Source organism: Dermacentor silvarum, chromosome 6 (assembly GCF_013339745.2).
Source record: "Dermacentor silvarum isolate Dsil-2018 chromosome 6, BIME_Dsil_1.4, whole genome shotgun sequence".
Lineage (NCBI taxonomy): Eukaryota > Metazoa > Arthropoda > Arachnida > Ixodida > Ixodidae > Dermacentor > Dermacentor silvarum.
The window spans coordinates 132,619,851-132,642,667 of NC_051159.1; the positions used below are offsets into that span (position 1 = coordinate 132,619,851).

General features: G+C 43.0%; 2 protein-coding genes and 1 pseudogene across 2 annotated transcripts in view; 2 read left to right on the forward strand and 1 right to left on the reverse strand.

Annotated features, from left to right (window-relative positions):
• The window catches only part of LOC119456032 (U4/U6 small nuclear ribonucleoprotein Prp3-like), a 25,849-nt gene extending 23,529 nt beyond the window's left edge, over window positions 1–2,320 (forward strand). Inside the window, exon 9 of the mRNA XM_037717628.2 lies at window positions 1,981–2,320. Within this exon, the coding sequence (XP_037573556.1) occupies window positions 1,981–2,130 (150 nt within the window). The 3' untranslated portion in view covers window positions 2,131–2,320. The remainder of the gene's footprint in view (window positions 1–1,980) is intronic.
• LOC119456035 (protein KTI12 homolog) lies at window positions 2,119–7,719 on the reverse strand. Its single transcript, XM_049669515.1, is given in 9 exon segments — window positions 2,119–2,254; window positions 3,862–3,943; window positions 5,859–6,024; window positions 6,082–6,161; window positions 6,342–6,397; window positions 7,245–7,259; window positions 7,262–7,296; window positions 7,359–7,410; window positions 7,562–7,719. Coding segments are annotated over 9 exon segments (756 nt in total). The 5' UTR covers window positions 7,704–7,719; the 3' UTR covers window positions 2,119–2,126.
• Window positions 7,720–9,094: 1,375 nt separating this feature from the next.
• LOC119456902 (39S ribosomal protein L9, mitochondrial-like) lies at window positions 9,095–20,099 on the forward strand (annotated as a pseudogene).
• Window positions 20,100–22,817: the final 2,718 nt, after the last annotated feature.

The window sequence follows — 22,817 nt, forward strand, 5'->3', positions numbered from 1 at the left end:
AAACGAAACAGGATTTACATTATATACTCAGAACCATACAGAAAGGCAGAATAATAATCACATCAGATACATTACAAGTGACCAAAGTGTCAGCTGAGTTCCTTCTTACTGAAATTACCGCCATTTTTGTATCTATTGAAAGTGAATGGTAGGTCATGTATTAACGACTGATGCTTATAGAGTGTTCTGAAGTATGGAATTGATCATATCTCAGGATTTCTTGTGTTCGCATTAATGCGACGACGCTCTAAGGAGGCTAATTGTTTTTTGTAGTTACAAGCTAATTCTGACATGGATGGCCTAATGGATGGTAAAATGCCTACTTGAATATTTAACATAATTACGCGAATTAACTTTTTAATTATTTTACGGCACATCTTTCAATCTACGAATTATAGCCGCTGAGTTCGCAAGGCGTATCCACTTGGAACGAATTCTCAGGACTGAACCAGTTTCGAGATATTAATTTTCAATATGCCCGACAAAATTCATGGGCGTTCCAATTAACTTTTTGAGGAAAACGCTGTTTCATGCATTGAAGCAAAAAGTAACTGGCCTTAGCGCTAAAATAATGCCATATTATCGACACTGGTAATAGTGCGATCGCAAAAGCGGTAATATGGAAATGGTTTGAGGAGTGGTTCTTTGTATAATTTATTTTTCCTTACGCGGAAACAATGTTCGTTTTTGCGGAAAAGGAACAAACAAATTAGCGTAGCTTGCACTGGCTGCGCAATGCTAAAGAGACAGTGGAGATGATGGGCACCTAGCTAGTCCTGGCTTTTGGACTAGACTAAGCACTACCAAGTCATCCCCAGCATTTCCCGGAATTTATTTACTATTGATTGATTATCGATTAGCTATTGATTGTCTATTGCAAGATATTGGCCACGTATTTGGGATAGGCTAAGCACTACCAAGTTATCGGAATTTATTGATTATTGATCCATTATCGATTACCTATTGATTGGCTGCCGATTGGCTATCGTAAGGTATTGGCCACGTATTTGGGCTAGGCTAAGCACTACCAAGTCATCCCCAGCATTTTCGGGAATTTATTGATTATTGATCGATTATCGACTAGCTATTGATTGGCTATCAATTGCCTATCGATAGGCAATTAGTCCCCACTATTCTTAGCTAGACTTATCCAGGCTCAGCTTCGCTAGTTCACAGGTGTATGTGCCATTGCGCTTGGACCCTTTCTGCACTGCTGCCAGGATCGGCCCGCATTTTTGGATTCAGCGGACACATTAGGCCCGGCTGAAACAGCTCCGCTATTAAAAATGAGAACTTCATCTGTTTTACTATTTTCTTTGATAAGATATAGTCATCTGATAAGATATACAGTCAAGAGAGCGGTGTGGATCTGAGAACAAACGGGGATAACCGATATTCTAATTGACATTGAGCGGAAAAAATGGAGCTGGGCAGGCCATGTAATGCGTAGGATGGATAACCGATGGACCATTAGAGCTACAGAATGGATACCAAGAGAAGGGAAGCGCAGTCCAGGACGACAGAAAACTAGGTGAGGTGATGAAGTTAGGAAATTCGCAGGCGCAAATTGGAATCAGCTAGCGCAAGACAGGGTTAATTGGAGATCGCAGGGAGAGGCCTTCGTCCTGCAGTGGACATAAATATAGACTGATGATGATGATGACAGTCATCTTGCACGTTTCACTTCAGCTTGGCACAGAATGCATTGAACCATGCCATCCATAACGGTCGCGTGTGCTCGAAGGCCTACTTAGGCCCTTCAATGAGCGGGCCCGAGTCTGGCCCGGGCCCGTGGCTTCAAGCCCGAGCCCGGCCCGGCCCGCGGGCCGGGCCGGGCCCGGGCTTTCGGGCCGGCCCGGGCCCGTGCAGTGCTCTAGTTGAAAGCAACACCTCGGGCAGCCTGGAATGACAGATTGAGAGCACCCAACACCCGCAGCTGATCACATGAAAGGGATTCAACATGTTGTGCTGTTGCTGCAGGGCACAGTCAAGTCACGGAGCTTTGGCGAGCTCAAGTTCAAGGTGTGCCCAACAGAGTCACTGGCCAGGGAGCACTTCCGCAAGCACGGTGTGGAGCACTACTGGGACCTTGCTTACAGCAGCACACTACTGGAGTTAGCAGACGCCTAGCACTGGTCGCCACCACTCCGCACGTACAGGTCGAACAGCTGTGGCAGTTCGGACAGGGGCCGTGTCCCACTCCAAGCCAAGAACTGGCGTCGCAGCCTGTGCAGTTGGCCAGCAGGTGGCAGGGTGTGCAGGTGGCAAGTCAAGGACAATAAAAACAGAGAGAAGTTCCACTTCCATCATGAAATTACAACTTCACATTTTTTGTTTTGTTTTGTAAATGTAACCTATCAAGCGGTTCCCAAATTTTTCACTGTCGCAAATTCCCTGGCTTAGCAGAAATTTGGCTTGCTGCATTGAGTAACAAAATACAACAGTGGGTTCGATTCCCAGCCACATCCCTGTACGCATAACATGAAAACATTCATGTATACTTATATTTAGGTGCATATTAAACGACTCAAGCTTGCACCACTATCCCTATGTGACTTTAGGTGGTGAAAACTAATTTATTTGCAGAACCCTCTACATTAAAGCCCATAGCCCACTGTGATCCCTAATTTATTACTAGTTTATTCACTTTTGTTTCAATACATCACCTCATAATTCTATGAAACCATACAAGGAACATGTACTTCAAAAAAATTTTTAATGCTTTAAGGCTGCATCTGCTTGTGCCTACATTCACACATATGCACATAGAGATGGAAGCAGTTACCCTGGCAACTACAGCTGAATGAAATGGTGCTGAAGTCTCTACCTTTGCCCTCTCGATTCTGACAGTGTGGCACAGTTACCTGGTAGTATGAAAGGCACCATCAACGGGTTGGTCGGATACAGCTGAACCCGGATATTATCGAACCCACATACTATATAACGAATTATTGTATATAACATACAGTAGTAAAATCCCCTTGAAAACTTTTGTATGACATTGTCATTTTATATATCGAATTACCTATAGTAAATCAAACTTTTTTGTGATCCCCTTCAGATTGTATATATCTGAATTCGACTGTAGTTGAGTGGACGACGGGCACCGTCTCATCAGCAAGAAAGGAAATCAAGACCATGGTATTGTTGCACATGGCTGGTGCAGGCATCGCATGAGTTGCATCAGGCCTAATCAATCACATTTTCAATTATTCATTTCAGTAATTAATAGGGCATATGTCTGATGTTGTACTGTATCAGCCAGTACTGCACCCAGGATCTCTGCCAGGGGGGGGGGGTGAGCAAGCACTTTGCACAATATGCAATTTCCTTGCTTTAGCCAGAGGAATCCAACAGCAAATAAAATGCCTAATAATTATAATAATGACACCAAGGATGGTGATGATATCTATTTCTTCAGCGTTTTACTCAAAGTAATTTAAGAGTGAATGAGTAAATAGAAGACAGTGATAGAGTGTTCTTGTTAATCAGGAAAATTCGACCTCAAGCCCCCTCCTGAATAGTAATGACAATGTAAACAGAGCGCTGAAGGTACACGTTGGACTGGTGGGGCTGGACCCGTGGGGGGGAGGTGGGGTTAACTCGGCATCGGGGAAGGGGGGGGGGGGGTTACATCACCCCCCCCGTCGGTGCGCCACTGGTATCAGCACTGCTGTTACTGTTATGGGGTGTTCAGGTGTCACTTTAAACCCATGTTAAAAAGTGAAATAACAGCACCTCATTAGCACTGCAGTTTAAAAAGCCGTGATGAACTGTTCTTGACATTGAAAGCACAGATAAGGTGGGAAATTGAGTTCACAGCTGCTTGCAGTAATACTTTTCAGTTGTAGCAAAAGGATATTGGGTCGGCAGACTGCAGCATTGTCTGCACTATGTTGCGTGTCAGCTGGTCCCGCTCGTGCAAGTCTGCAACCAGGGGCGCCTGCACAATGTGACCATGACACATCATTCATTAGAATGAAACAAACATTTACAACTAATCAACCTCTGCTCCATCATCTTTTGTGAATCAGCCACCTGATTTACAGCTGTGAATGTGGTACCAGGTACATAGTACAGTTAAACTTTGATATAATGAAATAGGTAAAGTCTGCAATTTCCTTCGTTATATTGGAACTGTTATATTAACGCAATAGCATTAAAGGCCCCGTGTCGCAGAAAATCCGGCGCCAGCGTCCGCAGCCCAAAAAATCATCCTGAGCCACCTTGACCACGCAGGCCCTCCACGTGCCGCAGGGGCATTAGTGAACAAATTCAATTTCTCAAGGTGAAATGCGTCAGAAAAATCGTGAGGTACGATTTAACCACAACCTACACACGTGATAGCGTCGGATTGTAATTTGAATATACGAGAAAACAATTCTCTTACGTGGAAACTCAAACAGAAACCCCCTTTTCAGCATTTCTACAATTCATACAGCGGTGCACCGCAGTTTGTTCCTTGCAAAACATCATCCAGATGGTGCTCGCCTCCTCGGCAGCCACAAGCGGAGGCAAAGTTGGACAAAAAGAAAGCTTTAGTTGCCAGGAAGCCTGATAAGCAACCAGGGATCTTTGAATGCTATCGTGTTCCACTCTTAAAGGCGAAGCTGAAGTGTCCTCCAAATTATTGAAATTCAACCTTTTATGCAAATAAATATATTTGCCAATGGCTGGAGCTGCAAAATTTTCCGAATTATCAGGCAATGTGAAATGGCAAAGTTTGAAACAAAAATTTTTTTGTTGAGTCGGCATCGAAAGATATGATTTCATGACGTGTGAACAATATCTTCACATCGGCAGTGCGACGCCAGCCACGCTTTCGCATCCACTCTGCCTCCGTGGCTGATAGTGTCGCCCACAGTGGGACAACGCTATCATGAAGAGCGCCGGCAACAGGGAGCGAATGCTTCTTCTGACTCTCGCATCAACGTGTCCTTGAAACTGGAGATTACGCAACCTTCAGTACTAAATGCGTAGGAAGACAGTGCACATGATGCCGCGCCTACTCTTTGCACACGTGGCAGATTACCTCTAAAACAGGGCATGTGGGCTGCGTATGCACTAGAAAAGGACTCTCATGCTAACCTGACCTCCACTCCCTACCTCCCCCCCTCGCACGTTTCATCGCATTACCGCAAGCTCGCTCGCTCCCCTTGCTCACACGGGAAGACAGTGCTTATCAAACCACTATCCTTCTCGGCTCACCCTAGCACGCTTTCACTCGGACCAAAGCATACAGTGCACGGGGCGCAATCGGATCTTATCGCAGTTATACATTATAGGAACATGATACCGCTGGTAGTCGCTGTTGGTTACACGAGGCGCGATTTGAGAGATGTGTTAGCAAGCAACCGCTTGTAAATCAGCCATTTACCAATCTGTGTTTGCAGATGTGAAGTTTCCATTTATTGTCTCAGTATTCCTTTGCGGTGGCAGTGAAATTTTGTTATATTGAAATCGTGTATAAACACACTTTGTTATAGTATTGAGGTTCAAAATACATGGTGTTCTATGGATAAGAAGTTAAATACTTTGTTATACCGAGAACTTTGTTACACTGATGTTCGAATATATAAAGGTTTAACTGCGCCACATGTTACTATGGAGGCACTGCAACACATGACTTTACAAGAAACTGAGTAATGCCATCATCTTGGCCTGTAAATATGCTAAAATGTTATATATGACACAGCCACTCCAAATTTGATGTAGAAATCCTGCAAACGGAAAATATGCCATACTTGCAGTTCCAAGTAGTTTTTCAAAGTGATACAACAGATAATTTTGTGTATGCAAAATTTAAGTAGATCATAACTTGTGATGCTCTCAGCTTCGGCAAGCAGCATTGTCCTTACATTCTGTGTGGAACGGTGGGGTGGCAGTGGCTGGTGGCCAGACAGTGCATTTTCAACTTCCTTGGCAGCCCCTGCATCATCTGTGTCCCAGGACAGCTGAACAAGTGGCCGATCCCAGCGGTTGTTTGCATCAGGAGGCTCGAGCCGTTCAGCCAGGGCATTCAGCCTGAGTGAAATAACAAATTTCAGGATGCCAGGCCTACTATGTAGTGTGCTTGCCCACACCTCTGGTGCATACTGCAGTACATGAGGCCGCTCCCCATTCCACTGCTTGCACTGTTCCTGGGTAGCCAGCACTTGCACCTGTACAGAACAGCCCATGCATATTACAACTTTCACTGTTTCTGCCAGTACATGTTATATCCTTGGAAACTTGAATTTAATGTTCGGTTACGCGAAGGTCACAAATTGGAATGCAATAGTGTTTCACTTTGTTTCTCTCCATTTGATTTTCATTTAGGTGTCTGTAAATAAGCTACTTACTACACAGTGGTTTGTCCGTGCCCCTCGCACCAGGCAATACAACTCGTACCGGTAGCCTGCAACACAGATACCAGACTAGCTGAAAAGTGGACATCACTGAGGCAGTTATGGTGGTATATAATGAACCTGTTCCGATGCTTCCATGCTGGCCCCCAGCACCAGAAAATGCAGTCTAGCAAAGCAGAGGAACATATTTTGCTTGAGACACTCGAAATGCTCAGTCTCTACTGAAAGTGTTGATTGGGTGCATAGCTTCTTGCATTCACCAATGCTAAAAATCTTCTCACCGCCGCACATCCTACACCTTACACACGAGGGGTATTTAAACATTATACAGAAACAGTCTACTCGTTCTGGTGATTAGTTGTATGCCTGAAGAGTGGCGTTGACTTGCTTGTCAACAACACTGCTCATGCAAAGAAAGAGCAAGTGATTGATAATTGGTGCCTGTCCTCAATAACGCATGCCTGCAGCATTACAGGCAATGCCAGTGGCGATTGGCAACATGCTGCCCAACGCTCCGCCAGTTTACCCTGCATGCAAGTGGTATCGACACCTGCACACTGTGTTACCAGGTGCAGACAATCTAATCATCTTTATTGTCAAGCTAAATTACCCTAGAGGATGCAGACAGCACTCCGTATAGCACAATGAATTAGTAGGCCTAGAACACCGCTAACTAAAATCAACTTGCTGGAGCAACACTTGGTCACCAGAGGTCATTGTGTAGCAAACAAGGCACAGCTGACCATACCTTGTTCCTTAGGGTCAGAGAAATGACATGGAAGATTCAGAGGTTAGTAGCTCCCAAAGTTGGATACTGGGCAGCGAGCATTATTTGCGCAGGTATACGCCAGCTTGCGTCAACATTATTATGATTATAAACGTAGCGCTGTGTCGAACCTTTGATATAGTTGGCGCATCTAGTATCACCAGGCGGTCCCGCGAGAGCAACCTGCACAGAGCGATGTCAGTCGGTCACTCGGGCCTCATTAGTCATGAGATGCGCCGCACTACCGCGCCACGTCCGATTTGAGCTGGTCCCGCAACTGCTTCTCCCGCGCCGCATCTGCAACCACACGGGTTTTTCATGTTTTAATTACTGATGGTAGGCTTTCTGCTGACGGCAGACCACAAATCAGAATGTGTTACTGGATCACAGAAATCCCGAAACATTTAGGTCAAGTGACACACAGAATAATTCTGTATGGCAGCAGCACCTGTGTAGACGTCGTTCCGCGCGAGGCCTTCGTCATCGGAGACAAGTTCAACTACCCACGTTCGCTTAAAGTGCTCCTTTAGCGTCGCGCCCAGCGTTGATTTTCCGCTGCAAGGAAGTCCGCACATTACAATGAGCGGCATCGTGTGCTACGCTAACTTTATGTCGTCCTTTAGGCGATATTACCGCTGCATGTATGACATCTATGAAATAATATGATGCATGTGCCCCATTTGGATACGACTTGAACTTGCCTTGACCCTTGACAAACGCCTAACTAGACAGTGCTCATTACTACTGTAGCCCTGTTTATTTGTTAGAAATAAGTATGAGCGTTGAATAAAACAAGCGTTTAAGTACTTAAATTAATTTTTACTTGTCTAGCGTCTGTGGCAATCTTGACTAGTGATAATTGCTTCCAAGTTTAGCGACATTGTTTACCCACTATGAAAACGTGCAAGGGGGGCGGCCATGTGCGTTTGGTTATTGCAGTGAAACTAGTGAAACTGAAAGATCACCGCGAGCAGTTAGGTTCTGTGGGTCAACGTCACTCTAAGAACACTTCACAGTGTGTGATTAAGTTGTTTTGAAACTTGTTAGTGTGTCAAGCTCGTCTTATTAACAGCTAAACAATGATGAGGTCGGAAGAGCAGTGCTAGCGTGCGCCGCTCTCGCCGCGTGCTACGCTAGTAACGACATCGCACATACTCACCTATAAGGAGCAGCATTTAAGCCAAAATGTTGAAACACTACCTTCCACGACCGTGAGTTTGTTAAGGAGCCTCCGATCGCCTGTCCATGACCAATCAGGGTAAGCATGTATCGGGGGAGCGTCAGAAAAGACGTAAATATGATTTGAACATTGTTTACACTTTACACGAATAGTCGATCAAATCGAAAGTCGTGGTGAATAAAGGGTACTTCTGGAGAAGGGATCAAGTTGATTAGATAAATTGGCACCAAAAAGCGGGTAACCTTTTAAGAAACGGCTTGTACTATGATAGCCCGAAACTGACGAAATATTTCATTTAAGTAGACTGCTTAAAAGCCTGCTTCGTTTGTGTTAGAAGCAGAATTTATGCGCTATATTCCGCACACGTTTTGGGAGACAGCAATGGTGTTGATAGCTCTTGGGTTGCTCCAATGGCTTCCAACAACAGTTACATATGTAAATGTTGTTCAGTGATTAACTGTTTTCAAACAAGGAATGTCGCTGGGGCCAACGTTTCGACTAGGAAACTCGTCTGTACTGTACGTTTAAGACAAGTCCCCGTGTCGATACGTTGACCCCAGTGCATTCCTTGTTCAATTACGATTAATCACTCAAGCCTCCATCATTCTCTGAACTTCTATCTTGCTTGAATCCTTGTCAGGATGCTTGAAAATTTCATCATTTGCTTTTTTTAAAGCTCGAACACGAATTAACCCAAAAAGACACGACAAGTGACTGAATAACAATTGACTCGGTGGAGGCAGCTAAAAATCTTTGTATGATAGACTGAAATGCGCACAATCCCAGTTTAGCTGCTGGAGCATGGATGTGTATCGTAGTTCCCAAGTGAAATGGCACAACCTTCTACAAGGATTAGGCTGAGAACCTGGCCCTAGTAAGGGGACTGGAGATTTAAAACCAAGCATGTCTTTATAAAAGTATATTTTTCCACTTCAGACAACCAAGATATTGAGGCGAGTTGTCCACCACTTCTGTCGAAATCGTGGTACAAGACGCCCCGACTCCTGACAAAAGAGAACTACATTTATGTCTGTGACGAAATCACTGAAGATAAGAAGAAGCCAAACATCGACATCATTCTCACACAGTTTGTCGAAGGTAACTTGATGCACATCTTTTAAACCTTTGCTGTCTTTGCTGTATTGCTTAAGAAAAAAGGACTGGGATGCCAACCCGTTCAGTTCTCTCCTGAGGCTCAGTTAGAAGCTAAAAGAATACAAATTACTTTCACAGGCAATTTTTCTTTTCCACTCACTTACATTAGGCAGACTTCACTGTTAAGACAACAGTAGCTTCACACTTCATCTTGATCTTGCGAAGCGCAGTATAATTACAGTGGCATGATGCGTTCCTTTTGCCACATAAGTAGCAATCCTGGCAGTACCAAAATTCTAGTCTTATGCTGTAGCACACTTAAACTAGATAGACATACAGAGTTAGTAGCTTTGGTGAACAAGCTAGCCCAGAAGTTGTGGGGGTCGTGGCTTGTTTATTTTTTCTAGACCTGTGAATTCCTGAAGTTTCAGTAGTCATGAAACACTTCACTCATTTGCATGCAAAGATATATTGGTTATCCAGCTGGGGCCGTATTCTGAACGTTCCAATTCGGCGAAATTTCTTTTTTCGCTTTCAGGCACGCGATGATTGGCTGTTTTAGCAAAATTGGATGAGCTGATTAGATGGTTGAGCCCGACGTCATTCAATTTTGCTCACCCAGCCAATCAGCGCGCGCCTGAAAGCAAAAAAGAAATTTCGCCGAAGTGGAGTGGTTTCAGAATACGGCCCTGTGTGTAATTGCGATGAGTCTGCTCTGAGGACACCAAAGTGCCTCTTGAAAATAAACACACCAAAAATAGACATTGAGAACTATGTTTTAATGGGACACTGAAGAGATGAACTAAATCAGTTTTAGGCTGATGAAGTATTCCTTTAAATGCTGTTTCTGTTAATTTTGTGGTAAGGGGATTATTGCTAGAAGAGTAAGAATGATGTTTCATTTTTTTTTTAATATTTCATGCTGAAACCACAGCATCGCTAAGCCAGTGTGACATCAGGGATTTCAACGTATCTTCTCATATTAGGGGTTGTCAGGCGCAGTGTAAGGTATGGAAACTTAAGTCTTAAGTTCAGTCTTTGGTGCCACTGTAGTCCATGCTTACAGATAAAAAGTTAGCTAGACCCGATTAGATGCTGTCAAAATCCTTGACATCATGATGGACTAGTGTGGGAACTTCAATGCAACTTTGACACTAGTCTTTGTTCTAGCTTTTTTGGGGGGCTTATCAAGCCTTGTATCACAGTAAGAGTGACTTTTTTTTAAATTGTAGAAGCATAGTTTATTAATATAGATCAACCTATTTTTCTCTTTAGTGTCCCTTTAAGCTCCAGATGACACCAGGCATCACAAGTTTGACCAAAAGTAAAGAAGGAGAAAAGAAAAAGCTTTATGGTGTTCATGTCTCAGCAGGGCGAAATGCACGCTACCGCTTCTCATAGACTATTAAAGCAATATCGTTAAGGCCCTGTGTCGTGGAAAATCCGGTGTGGGCGCCGGCATCTTGTGAGCGAAAATTCCCGTATATATTTAGGTATATGTCACGCCTTGCTCTGTGACATGCGGTATATGTGAGTTATATTGCCACACCATTTATCACTAAAGTTGCTCATACCTTGTCTTACATACTTGACAAGGTTATTCCTCGGAATTTGGAGGATGACAGCCCACAAAACAAATGTCATGAAGCAAACACCGACAGCGCATGCCTTTTATGTTAAATCTTCTCAGACTGAAATATGAAAGGTGCGAAACAAAACGGAAACCTGAAAATGATGTAAATTTTTTGGCGTGGCTGTGCACTACCTCTGGGATTGGCCCACGCAAGAGGCCGCAGTTTGTACCAGAAAGCTTGCCTTCGTGCATAGCGTTCGCCGCCAGCGTTTCCTGGCAAAAGTTACGGTACATAAGCTGCAGTCACTGGGAAGCATGAGAAGCAGTCAGGGATCTTTTAATGCTATCGTGTTCATCTCTTAAAGGCGAAGCTTAGGTGTCCTCCAATTTTTTTCCAGGGCTCGGGAACAAGTGGGATATTGTGTCCGTGAGGCCGTTTTATGGCCTGTTAAAGCTGATTGTGCCAGGATTGGCCCTCTATGCAACACCAGAAAATTTGAAACTTCGTGAGAAAATGAGAGTGGTAAGTTGAGATCTCTGCTGTACAAACCTGCTCGCAATTTATGATTTTTTTTTTTTGCTAAATGTGTTATATTTAGGGCTTGTTTGTGATTGCTGTATTGACATTAATATTTTGTCTTTTTGCTCTAACTTAGGTTACAAAATTTAGGATACAAATACTCTGCAGCCTAAATTTTCGTGTCCTCAATTATTTGGACCTAGCTGCAGCAGTGTCATCACTCCAAAAACTAGCATATAGCATCATCTGAAATTTAGAGTGCCATTGCACAAGTCTTCATGAATAAATGTCATGCATAGTTACGTTTGTCTCAGATCATTCTAGCTGCAGCTAGAAGTAAAGTGATAAAGTAGAGTGCCTCTTCACAGAGGCCCTCAGAAAAGTACTGAATTTTTAAATGCACAGTCAACATCTTGAGCAATAAAACAGTATTTAGCATTTAAAAATAAATTAGTATTTGCGAAGCCATAGCCACTGCAAAGGCCAGATGCCGGCTACACTGGCTCAGTGCTGTGGTGGCCTGCACTGGGCCCAGTTTTGTTGCCGGCTGCAGTTGGCGCAATTAATTAAAGGCGAATGAGAAAAGGCTTGTGTACGTAGATTTAGGTGCATGTTAAAAAAAAAAAAAAAAAAACAGGTAATTGAACCTGTCAAAAGCTCTCCACTACAGCGTCTCATGTAGCCGCAGTATTGCTTCAGGACATTAAAAGGACCAAGAGACCAAATTTTCAAGCTTGAATTACGCGTTGAATATTAGTCCCTTGTTTTATTGCGCTATTTTCGTCATTATGGAATACCAATTCACCCAGCATTTAGTGCTTCTAAATCCTGGCCATGGTGGCCGCATTTCTATTGGGGCAAAATGCAAAAATGCCCGTGTACTGTGCATTGGGTGCACGTTAAAAAAAGCCCAGGTGGTCAAAATTAATCCGAGTCCCCCCACTATGGCTGGCCTCATAATCATATCGGTTTTGGCTCGTCAATCAAAATTACTTTTGATGGCGCAGGAAACATTCCAGCTCTATTCCATTGGCATATGAAACAGCATGCACTTAAATTTTCTGTAGAGCAGTACTGATTGGCTGTGGAAATATTTCACCTTATTGATTGGCAGTTAAATATTTGCAGTGTTTGTGAAGAATTGGCTGCAGGATGTACTGCCAGAGTTAAAGCATTCATTGCATTTTCTTTTCTTTTTTGTTTGCAGGGAATGGAAGACTTGGGTCCAGTGTTTAGTACCCGAACTTCTCCGGTGGTGAGTAAAGCACTCTCTCAGGTTAAGTTCAGTATAACACTTCACCACAGGCAGAGGCACTGAAAGCAAATGCTGAATCGGGCTTGACTAGCTGTAATTCTGTGGACATTTGGTCAGCGATCAATGTTTACTGTTTTTAAGTTGCACTTGATAGTCATTCACTTCATTTTAATCTCTCTGCACCCAAACTTGGCAACTTGATATTATGGCATAGTGTTGCATATTTGCTCCTTTGTTGGAAAGGATTCCAAAAGGGTTTAGGTCGGACTTTATTTGTTGTTTCAGTGCAGTTTTTAATGATAATTAGCCACACGCATTTAGTCAGATGCAGAGTTTCAGTGTCATGAAAGGCTACTTCAGAAATCCAAACTGACTAGCTCAGTGCATCCATCAGTGCTGTGTTTTGGTATGTATACAAATTCTATCTTCTTAAAGGATTGTTGAAGCTGCATGAAACACACTGCAAATGTGCATATTAATATGAGAACCAGAAAGCAAGTTGTGACATACTTAGATTTATTTGCTGTGTTAACAAATGTGGGAATTTGTTTTTAAAAATGTACGAGAACATTAATTTCATGTCTCACATGCTTTAATCCTTAGTGAAGGCCACATGCTTTCATTGAATTTGTTTTAACCATTGCTACAACACATAAGGAGGCCTTTGCTATTTACAATATATGAACATTTCTGCAAGGTCTAAAGTTTCTTCGCTGGTTTCCTGGAGTAAACCTCTGTGTTGACCAAGCATTCTTATGTTTAAGAAATGCTATATGAATGCTAAATGCTCTTTTCTTTTTACAGTGAATAGCTAATATTGGCGAGTTCTATGTGCTTTGCATACATTACATGACCTGCAACATCAGCCTCAGTCTGTAAAGAAAAAGCCACTCAATTTGGCCATGTATTCTGCCACAAAACTACTACTTCAGCTCATAATGTACCACACCAATTGGCATAGCTAGCTTCAATGGTGCATTTTACAGTAAAACAGCAAGCTATGATTGGCCGATCTGGAGACTGAATGTGGTGACATAGACATAATTTTGTATATGAACAGCTGTGCTAGTGGTTTACTACATCATCAACTGTTCAAGAAGTATATTACGTAATAGAGGATTTTAGCTTGCCTATATGTATGTACTGGCTATGGAGTACTGTAAACATAGATGTGAATGCTGGTGGCGTCGTATTGTGACATTGAGTTCATCCATGGCATACAAAACTATTACTGCAGTGGTGAGCTATGCGCTACTTATTTGATGGTGCAAAGACATCAGGAACAGTATAATCATGAATGGTTTAGTGGCTTTTCTTTTTCTGCTGTAAAGAACATGAAACAAATAATTGTTCTGACCAGGGTATTTAACTGGAATTGAACTGAAAATAGAAAAATTTTGCATGGAACCAGAATTGAACTGGAATGTTGCAATTTCTTAATTAAAAACAAATTTTGGAATAAATAAAAAATATAGGTAATAAATTATGGTTTTTTGTTCAGGTTCTCAAACACTTTTCATCTATGCATTGCCTGCTCTTGGGCTCAGCCATGCTATCTCGTTTGTAAATGCAGACAAGCTTGCTGTCATTTACTTGTAATTTGTAATTTTCAACATGTGCCGGAAGGTAGCACGTTAGTAATATACACGCGAGCATTTGAAATTAGTGACCATCACATAGTTATTCAGTGGAGGGAGACCTATATACCTGTATAATCGCTGAAATGAAGTGCTTCCTAGCTTGGAAGTCGCGTTTGATCCAACTGGTATGGAAACTGAATAGGTGCACTAGAAATGACATAGTAATTGCTGCTGAGGTGTGCTTCCACAATTTGATAATTTTTTCAACTACTTGCAGCCCTTATGCAGCTACTTGCAGCCTTTCCATGCAGCTTAGGATAGGAACATTGTGAAGTTTTTGTGCAAAATAACTTTAATCTGTTTCCTGTAGTTATTCTTGGGCTATGCACAAACTAAAAACAGGTTCAAACCAGTCTGAACTGTTATTTTGTGCTCCGGGTTTAAACCAGAACTGAAACCGCCCTCACTGAGCCGGACCGAAAAAGTTCTGGTTCTGATCGTGTAGGTCTGCCACAAGATGTGTTATCAGCGCCGTTGCTGCCGTCTATTTTTTTTGGTGTTCCAGTTTTTTTGTAAACTGCGTTACGTGTATGGGCACACTAACCAACCCCCGTATTCAGAAATGTGCCTCGACTTGGTCAAGATAACACGTGACATGAACGTGCCTCAGGCACAGTTCTGAATATGCGAGTAAATCTTTCTGATGACTAGACCTAATGACTAGGGCATGATATCAGGGTTGGCAGATCAAACATCAGTGCCTGCCCTCCTGTCCCTGTCTTAATCATAATCTCGCACATCAAGTCTAGTCATTATGGAATGCTAACTTGACTGCTCCCATGCCTTGCTGGAGTTATGACTTCAAGTGGGCTCACAAATAATAAAAGTGAGATGCCTGAAATGTTCCAGGCTCTCCGATTGCCATTCGGGACAAGGCTGTGTTGCTGGGAGAACTTACTGCTAGAACTGCTAAACATATTGTCACGCGTACTTTGTTTTAGTTTTTGCAAGTGACTGTGTGTGGGTTTGGACACCAAAACGCTGAAGTGGGCGTAGTGAAAAACTACTGCGACATTATTTCATTCTGTACAAAAAATACTCCGACGTCTTGGCGCATCCACATAATGCACCTTAAGCCATTCTACACACGCTAATGAACTGTGAAACTTTAATTCTTATTTGTTATTTGCTCGGCCATTTCTTTAATTCTTTTTTTTTTAAAGAATCTTAACTCTTTATTAGGTGAACTTGTGCCCTGAAAGATGAGCATTCAAATCACAACAATATCAGCAAACCAGGGGTCGGCTGTCAAATCTGAACTGACTGGTCAAGTTTGTCCACTATTTATACATGTATCACTGTACATTCCAGAGTAATTAATGGTGCTCACCGACATACGAGAATGTACAACACTGTTTGTTTCTCGTGTGATCTAATTAGACAAGACTGTTTCACTTTGACTCTTTCAACAGCCAAGAAATTTCAAATACAGTAGGTGTGTCTTGTGCTGAGCGGTAACGTGATAACAGTGATGGATGGATGGATGAATAACTTTATTGAGGTGATCTGGTGAAAAACAGTCGCCGGCAAAAAGCCACACAATGTACTTGTGGCAGTAAATTAAAGTTCTTTATTGCAGAACAGCATAGAGTCACCAGGCTTAAAGGAAGCTGTTGTCAATTAACGGCTATTTGTTGTGCGAGCTCTGCAGTTCCAGAAGTATTGTGCAGGACAATTAAAACTTGTTACAACTGTCACACAACTCGTTGGTTGCCAAACAAGTGGATCAGCAGAGTTATGACTGGACACCATACTAATTGGGCCTTTCTTTCTGCCAGACAATTCGCATGCTCAAATCCAAATCATCAGACTTCCCATGAACAGGGATCAAGGGTGGACTGTTGAGCCATGGCATCTCAGGAGTGCCCTTCGACAAGCGGTCAGTTGTGTTCTTTGTGTACCATGTTGCTAACTCTAAGACAGGAACTCTGGTGGCGTCTTTAGTGTGTAAGTGGCTGAAGTTCGAAGGTCTTGCGGAGCTTAATGAAAAAAAAAAAAAAAAAGACATATACAGTGACCATACTTCGTAGAGTGCCATGGGACTGATTGTGAAACATACCACCATTCTTGTAATGTTTAAAGCTTTAAGGCAACTCTAAACTAAACAAATGAATCCTCTTGTGCAGGTGACTGACTGCTTTGGTTAGCATGTTTTAAGTGTACTAGAAATGTTGGTACAGAGAATGTTTCTCACTTGATCCATTTTAGTTAGGATATTAACTCTGTTTAAAAATATGGGTTGTCCAAAGCCTGAGATGATCGAGATAGATAAACAGCTGATTCATGATAATATGCCTCAAACATGCAGGATGTTTTGCAGCAGGCCCATATATTTTTTTTAGCAGCACTAGCTGAACTTGTTGGAATGTCCTCGACAGGCAAGACCTATTTCACCTCAATACAGTAAACCTTTATACAGTTAAACATGCTTATAACGAACCTCGATATAACGAATTCCTGGATATAACGAAGTTTTTCTATTCCCCGCCGTTACTCCATAGAAGCACATGTATTTGAGACCTCTATGTAACGAAGTGGCAACAGGAGACCCCCTCGATATAACGAATTTTCCCCACCAACAACCTAGAGATTTCGCCCCAAATTTTGTCATTTTTGCGCGAGCAGCAACCGGAAGCTTCTTCGCCGCGATGGAATGCGGAGCGAGCGCACTGCGTGTGAGCGTGTGCGAAGCGGGTCTGCATCCCTCGACCCGGCGATCTTGCCGCCGCGGGCGTGACCTTTCCACCTCCCTTCATTCAACTTTGAGCTTGCCGCTTGCTGCAGCTGGCCTAGCCTGCCAAGCCGGTACTCTCCTTTTCCAGTTGATGTTGCCGACGTGCTGGCAGACACTGTGACACATCACACTCAGTGAGCGCGGACACGCGCTGTCAAACACTGGCGGCGTGTGGAAGCGCCCCTGCAGAAGCGAGCGAAGTGACCTTCGTGCTGTTGTCTATCCCTTTAACGCAAACTGAGCGCCAAGAACACACAGCACGCACAAAGCTACGAGCTGCCGACGCACCTACACTGCCTAGACTCTGCCCCAACGCAGATCGCTTTCAAGATACGGCCCGCGCTACCGCACGCCGCCGCGCAGTACGCAGTTGATGCCAGAGTACAGTACAACGCCGCCCGCTACCCCCCCCCCCCCCCCCCTTGCTCCCTCGCCGGTGCCTCGAGCGCAACAGAAGGCGCGCTTCCTCCCTGTTTTTTTTTCGTGCGCGCGCAAGATTTGGACGCGGTCGTCGGCTCCCCTCGCACATACAGCATACGGCGCGCGGCGATTGCGTTATCGCCCTTGGACTTTACACGGAACATCTATGAGCCAAAACCAATTTAGGGCTACAATGCGTCATAGACACCATCTTGAGATAGCAAATACGGATCTCAAGGGCCGTATTTTGCTGGCGGAAACCGAAAATACGTCATAGTTGTCGCCCCCGGCACTTTGGGCGGCCAATGCCATCGTCAAGCCACCGAGCCAAGTGACATGAAAAGTCAAAATGGCCGCTCGGGCCGGCGCGGGGTTACAGTTCGCAACGTACGATGCGGGAACGGTCCCACAGTTGCGACGCAACAGCGGGGTTACCAATGCATTGGGTTCTATGGCAGCTGTGCTAAGACTTGGCGAAAACACAGTACCCGGGAACGTAACAGCGGGGTTCTACTGTAACACTATACGACGCTACAACGCCATCGTGACGCTCGCTCTTGGTTTCCGATGCCTCACGCTTGTGCGAAACAACACGCGTCCACGCATCCAATACCTGGTGTGACATTCCAAGGATGAGTGCTTCGACGAAAACAGAAAACGGGTGCGCGTTACAATCGGGTGTGTTAGAATCGAGTAAATACGGTAAGCGTTTCTTTTTCGAATTTTCGTGCGAAGCTGCATATAACGAAATCCTCATTATAACGAAGTTTTGGGGAATTTGTCAATTTCGTTATATCCAGGTTTAACTGTATAACGAACATGGATGTAATAAATTATCCAATATAGTGAGGCTAGAATGTTTCATGTCTGTATCAGCATGTAACAAATATAGAATAAAATGAAGGTATTTTCGTGCAAGATGCTACTTCATTATAAAGGGATTTGACTGTATGTGGATCCGTCATTGTCAAGGTAAAATTAAGTTCGCCTGCAAACTGTCCCGCCTGTTGGTGGCACCTCACTCTGTTTCTTCTTCTCTTTCTGGGGTTTTACATGCCAAAACCAGTTCTGATTATGAGGCACAAAGTAACTCTGTTTCAGCCATCCTGTTATCTAAACGCACCTGAATTTTGGTGCATTTTGTCAGGACTGCACTTTTACAATTTGTTACATTACATGTGCAAGCAGACAGCAGTGCGCTGATGCTTTCACATGCATTTTGTGCTTCACATATGCACTACTGAATAACTTCACACAGATAGACAATGTTACAGAAAAGTCTATAGGAAGTGGCAGACGTTATTGACTGCTTAAATATCTTTTGCGGTGTCATTTTCAGGGTATTACTGTACCTGAAGAGGCCATAGAGCTTCCTGAAACACCCATTACTGGACCAGACTATGCTGGAAAAGAAAACAAGGTGTTCCTTGCCACTATTTATGTAAGTAATATATAGCCACTTTTCCAAGTAAAAAGTGCATCGTGTTTGGGTGGTGGCCTTAGGTGACATGCTGGTATCTTGTTGGTGTTTCATGACGTATGATGTGGTATGGTTTATTTTCCACAAAACAAAATACACTATTGTGGATGAAAATTGCGGAAAAAAGATGCTCAAGGCAACTTCACCAGCCCTAATACACCTAAATTAAAGGAGCAGTAGAGCGGATAGAGTTTTTCACGATAACATCATTTTGAATTCAAGCACTACACCAAAAAATATTCAGTAAATAAGTATAAAGGTTTCTCATTCCCTTGCATACTGCCTATAAAGCTATACACATATTTCATTATGGAACAGGTTACTAGAGGAATTGCTTAACATTAATACAACAATCGTTTATTGATAACATAAAAAAATTCGCACTTGACTGTTAAATATTGTCATCGTTTTCGGTACGCAGCTAACAAACGTTTGTGAAATCTGTGCCAGCACTTTGTATTTGTGTCTGTATAGTCTTCTGTGCGTTACATTTATATGTGTAGGTATTTAAAAGTAGTAATTTAGTCTGGTGAGTTGACAAGGAAATGAGCAGTTACTAACTGCCTGGGGCCATACTTCCATTATTTCCTGAGCTAGAGACACTGGCACATATCTAATGAAATGGAAGGTCTCACTGATGACAGTTGTAATCACTGCAGCATGTTCATCCGGAATGTCAAGTGCAGAAATTGTTTTGTTCTGTTTATTTATTATTACTGTTTTGTAATTTTCATGTTCTGAAAACCTGTAACCAGAACTCTCCTGCATTCTATTGCTATGTTTTGGGGTGCCAGCGTGCATGTTTGACCTAGCTTTCTTTGAACAGGTGAACAAGGTTGACAAAGGCATGATCCCTTCCGGATCCAACATGTCGGCAAGGCTGTCCGAGTGGATGAAGGTTCAGAGGTGCCATTCAAGAAACTACCGGTCGAAGCTCTCTTTCCAGAGCAGGAGGCAACACTTAAAGAGCTCTTCCCAGCAAAATTCAAGCCATGTGAGCACATGGACACTACAACATCACCAATAAAGCCAACTGCTTCTAGCTAACTCACTGTAGCCTTCTAAGTATTAAATGACAAGTTTAGGAGATGTCTGCAGTGTTCTCCTTATGGTACTGGCTCCTAGCTTTGCATAGAATGGTGAGGTAAGATTGCAGGCACTGTACACATTCATATCTTCATAGTGAGTTGGCCTTTCTGTTCCCTCTGTGTGACCCTCAGAACAGCCAGAAGCCAGTCCTGTTCAAGTTGCACGCATTGGTGAAGTCCACTTCTTGGCGCCAGATGGCATTCCCCTTTTATTTTTGAAGAGAAACATAGAGGTGTATCTGTAAATGAGGGATTTTTTGTTGGACAGTAGCTTTACTGGGCAGAAAATTTCCTGACTTATGCAACTTGTGAATTGCAAAAGTACAAAAAAAAAAAGTATGTGCAGATCATATCTGCACAATATTCTGCAAAGAGGGACGATTCATAAAATAAAAAGTCTTCCAGATCTGCATGTACATTTAGCAGTCACAAATCCAATTACACTGGAACTGCTATCTTTTTCTCTCCTGCACATTGCTTCTACATTCCACTGCACCGCTTCTTTGGGAGCCATATTTGTTGCTGCTGCTTCACATTCCCCCATTTGTGCATTTGCTTCGTGTCCCCTTGTCATGAAAAGTCGTGAGACTTTTCTGTCCTCCTGGCCTACAAATTCTCTGCTCCACACTTTGCACGTTGTACTTGGTCCGCATAAATTAGCTTGTCCGTCTATTGTGCTTGCCAGACATGGGCCACTGCTGCATGCTGTGCTCAGCATTCTGTTAGATTTGGGTACAGTTGACGTCAAAAGTTTACGAACCACAGCACATGAGAAAACATTGCATTCCTCAGCAGTTTGTGGTCATAGCCAGTAAAACTACAATATTATGCTGCTTCATGTAATCCTGGAAATCCGAATACCGTACTGTGTGCCCAGGCTGTGGAAGCACTTAATGTTTTGTCATCAAGCAGTCCATAAACTTTTGATAAACGACTGTACTTGTCCTTAGGCTGACCTTTTCATGTTTTTTTATTCGGTGAACAGTGTGCTTATTATTGTTATATATATATTTTTAAGTGTTCAGAATACCAGGAAATCCAAATACCAGGCTGTATGCCCAAGCAGTGGAAAAAATGGTTTTTCTTGGATCACAGCCTGTAAACATTTGATGCTGGCTGTACTTCCTTTTTGTGCCATCCTGGAAACTAAGAGTTGCCTATACAGTGCACATGACGTCACATATCTTCCTGTTTTCCCTATTCTCTTACATATGACCTCTTTTTGCTGCACACATCCGTGATACTTGTGCAAGAGAGAGCAGCAGACTGCAATTTGCACATCTGAATGGATACAGCTATGTGAGCTTCATGGAGTTTTCAGTCTCACTGGGTTCTCTGTGAGCAGAGTTGTGTCCTAAGTGAGAGGTGATGACATGCTGGCATGTTCTTGTTCTTGACAACTACAAGTGGCCTTTCCGATCCTACTGCCCTACTTCCTCTCCATTTAGAATCCCAGAATGCTGTGTCACGAAATGGACAATTGACTAGAAAACAAGACATTGCTTACAAAGTTAAGAAAGGCACCAATTAGATAATCAAACATGATCTCGTTTTCCAACTAGTTCTTGTTTGGCTGAGCTACAAAATGCCAACAGCTGTTTCACATCTGTAGTATTATCTGCAGTCTTTACCAGCATGCTAGAAGCTGAAGATCCTGGCCAATGACAGTGAATCTGTTCCTCGAGTGAAGTCATTTTAGCGCATTCTGCGTGTATGTCCAGTATGGTTATGGTCCGTTTTAGCTGTGCAACTCAGTTTTCTATGCCAAACAGGATTTTAATTTGTTTTCTTGCAATCTCTACTACTGTTCTCATTCACGACATGTGAAATGATAGGGCCAATAGGCCACTTCGTAGTTTACATCAGTCAGCTAATGGCACAAAATGTGGTAGGGATTCTAAAAGGATAAAGAAAAGAACAAGTCACCTTTTTAGTGGCAATGCATGTTATATGCCAAATGCAGGTATAATCTTTGTTTAACGAGCAGGCTGGCTTATTTAAAACTTTACAATAGTGTTGCTGGGCCCTTTAAGATGTGCTATGTACCTAGTAATCTAAGTGTGGGTATTTTGCTTGTAATTTAGCAATTACATATTTTCATCAGTAACACTCACTGTAATTCAATAACTTTTTTTTTTTCAGTAACCCATAACTTTTTTTTTTTTTCATGTGGCAAAACAATCTTGCATTAAAATCTGGGATTTTACGTGCCAAAACCACAATTGATTGAGGCATGCCGTAGTCGGGGGGGGGGGGGGGGGGGGCAGATTAATTTCGACCACTTGGGGTACTTTAACGTGCACCCACTGCACGGTACACGAGCATTTTTGCGTTCAGCCCCAATCAGTATGTCGTCGTCACAGCTGAAACCGTGACTTCGAGCGCAACGCCAAAGCCCCTGATTTATCGCAGCGGGTCCAGAAAAACAAAGTCATAAAACAAAACCACAAATGTGCGACAAAGCATGTAACCGTGACTCCTTTATTAAAATACAGGTGCACTCTAATGCTAGATACATATGACGAAAAAGAAAAAAGTGCCAATAGGTCAGATCTCTTTGCAAATGCACCATGCTGATGCCTTTCAATGCATCAGAATTAAAACAAAGCATGTCAGGAACTTTACTTCCAATAAGCATGTTACATTTCACTACTGTGCTGTTCGGTGGAGATGGTGGTACTGAAATTGTATGGAAAATGAGTAAATGTGCCACATAACG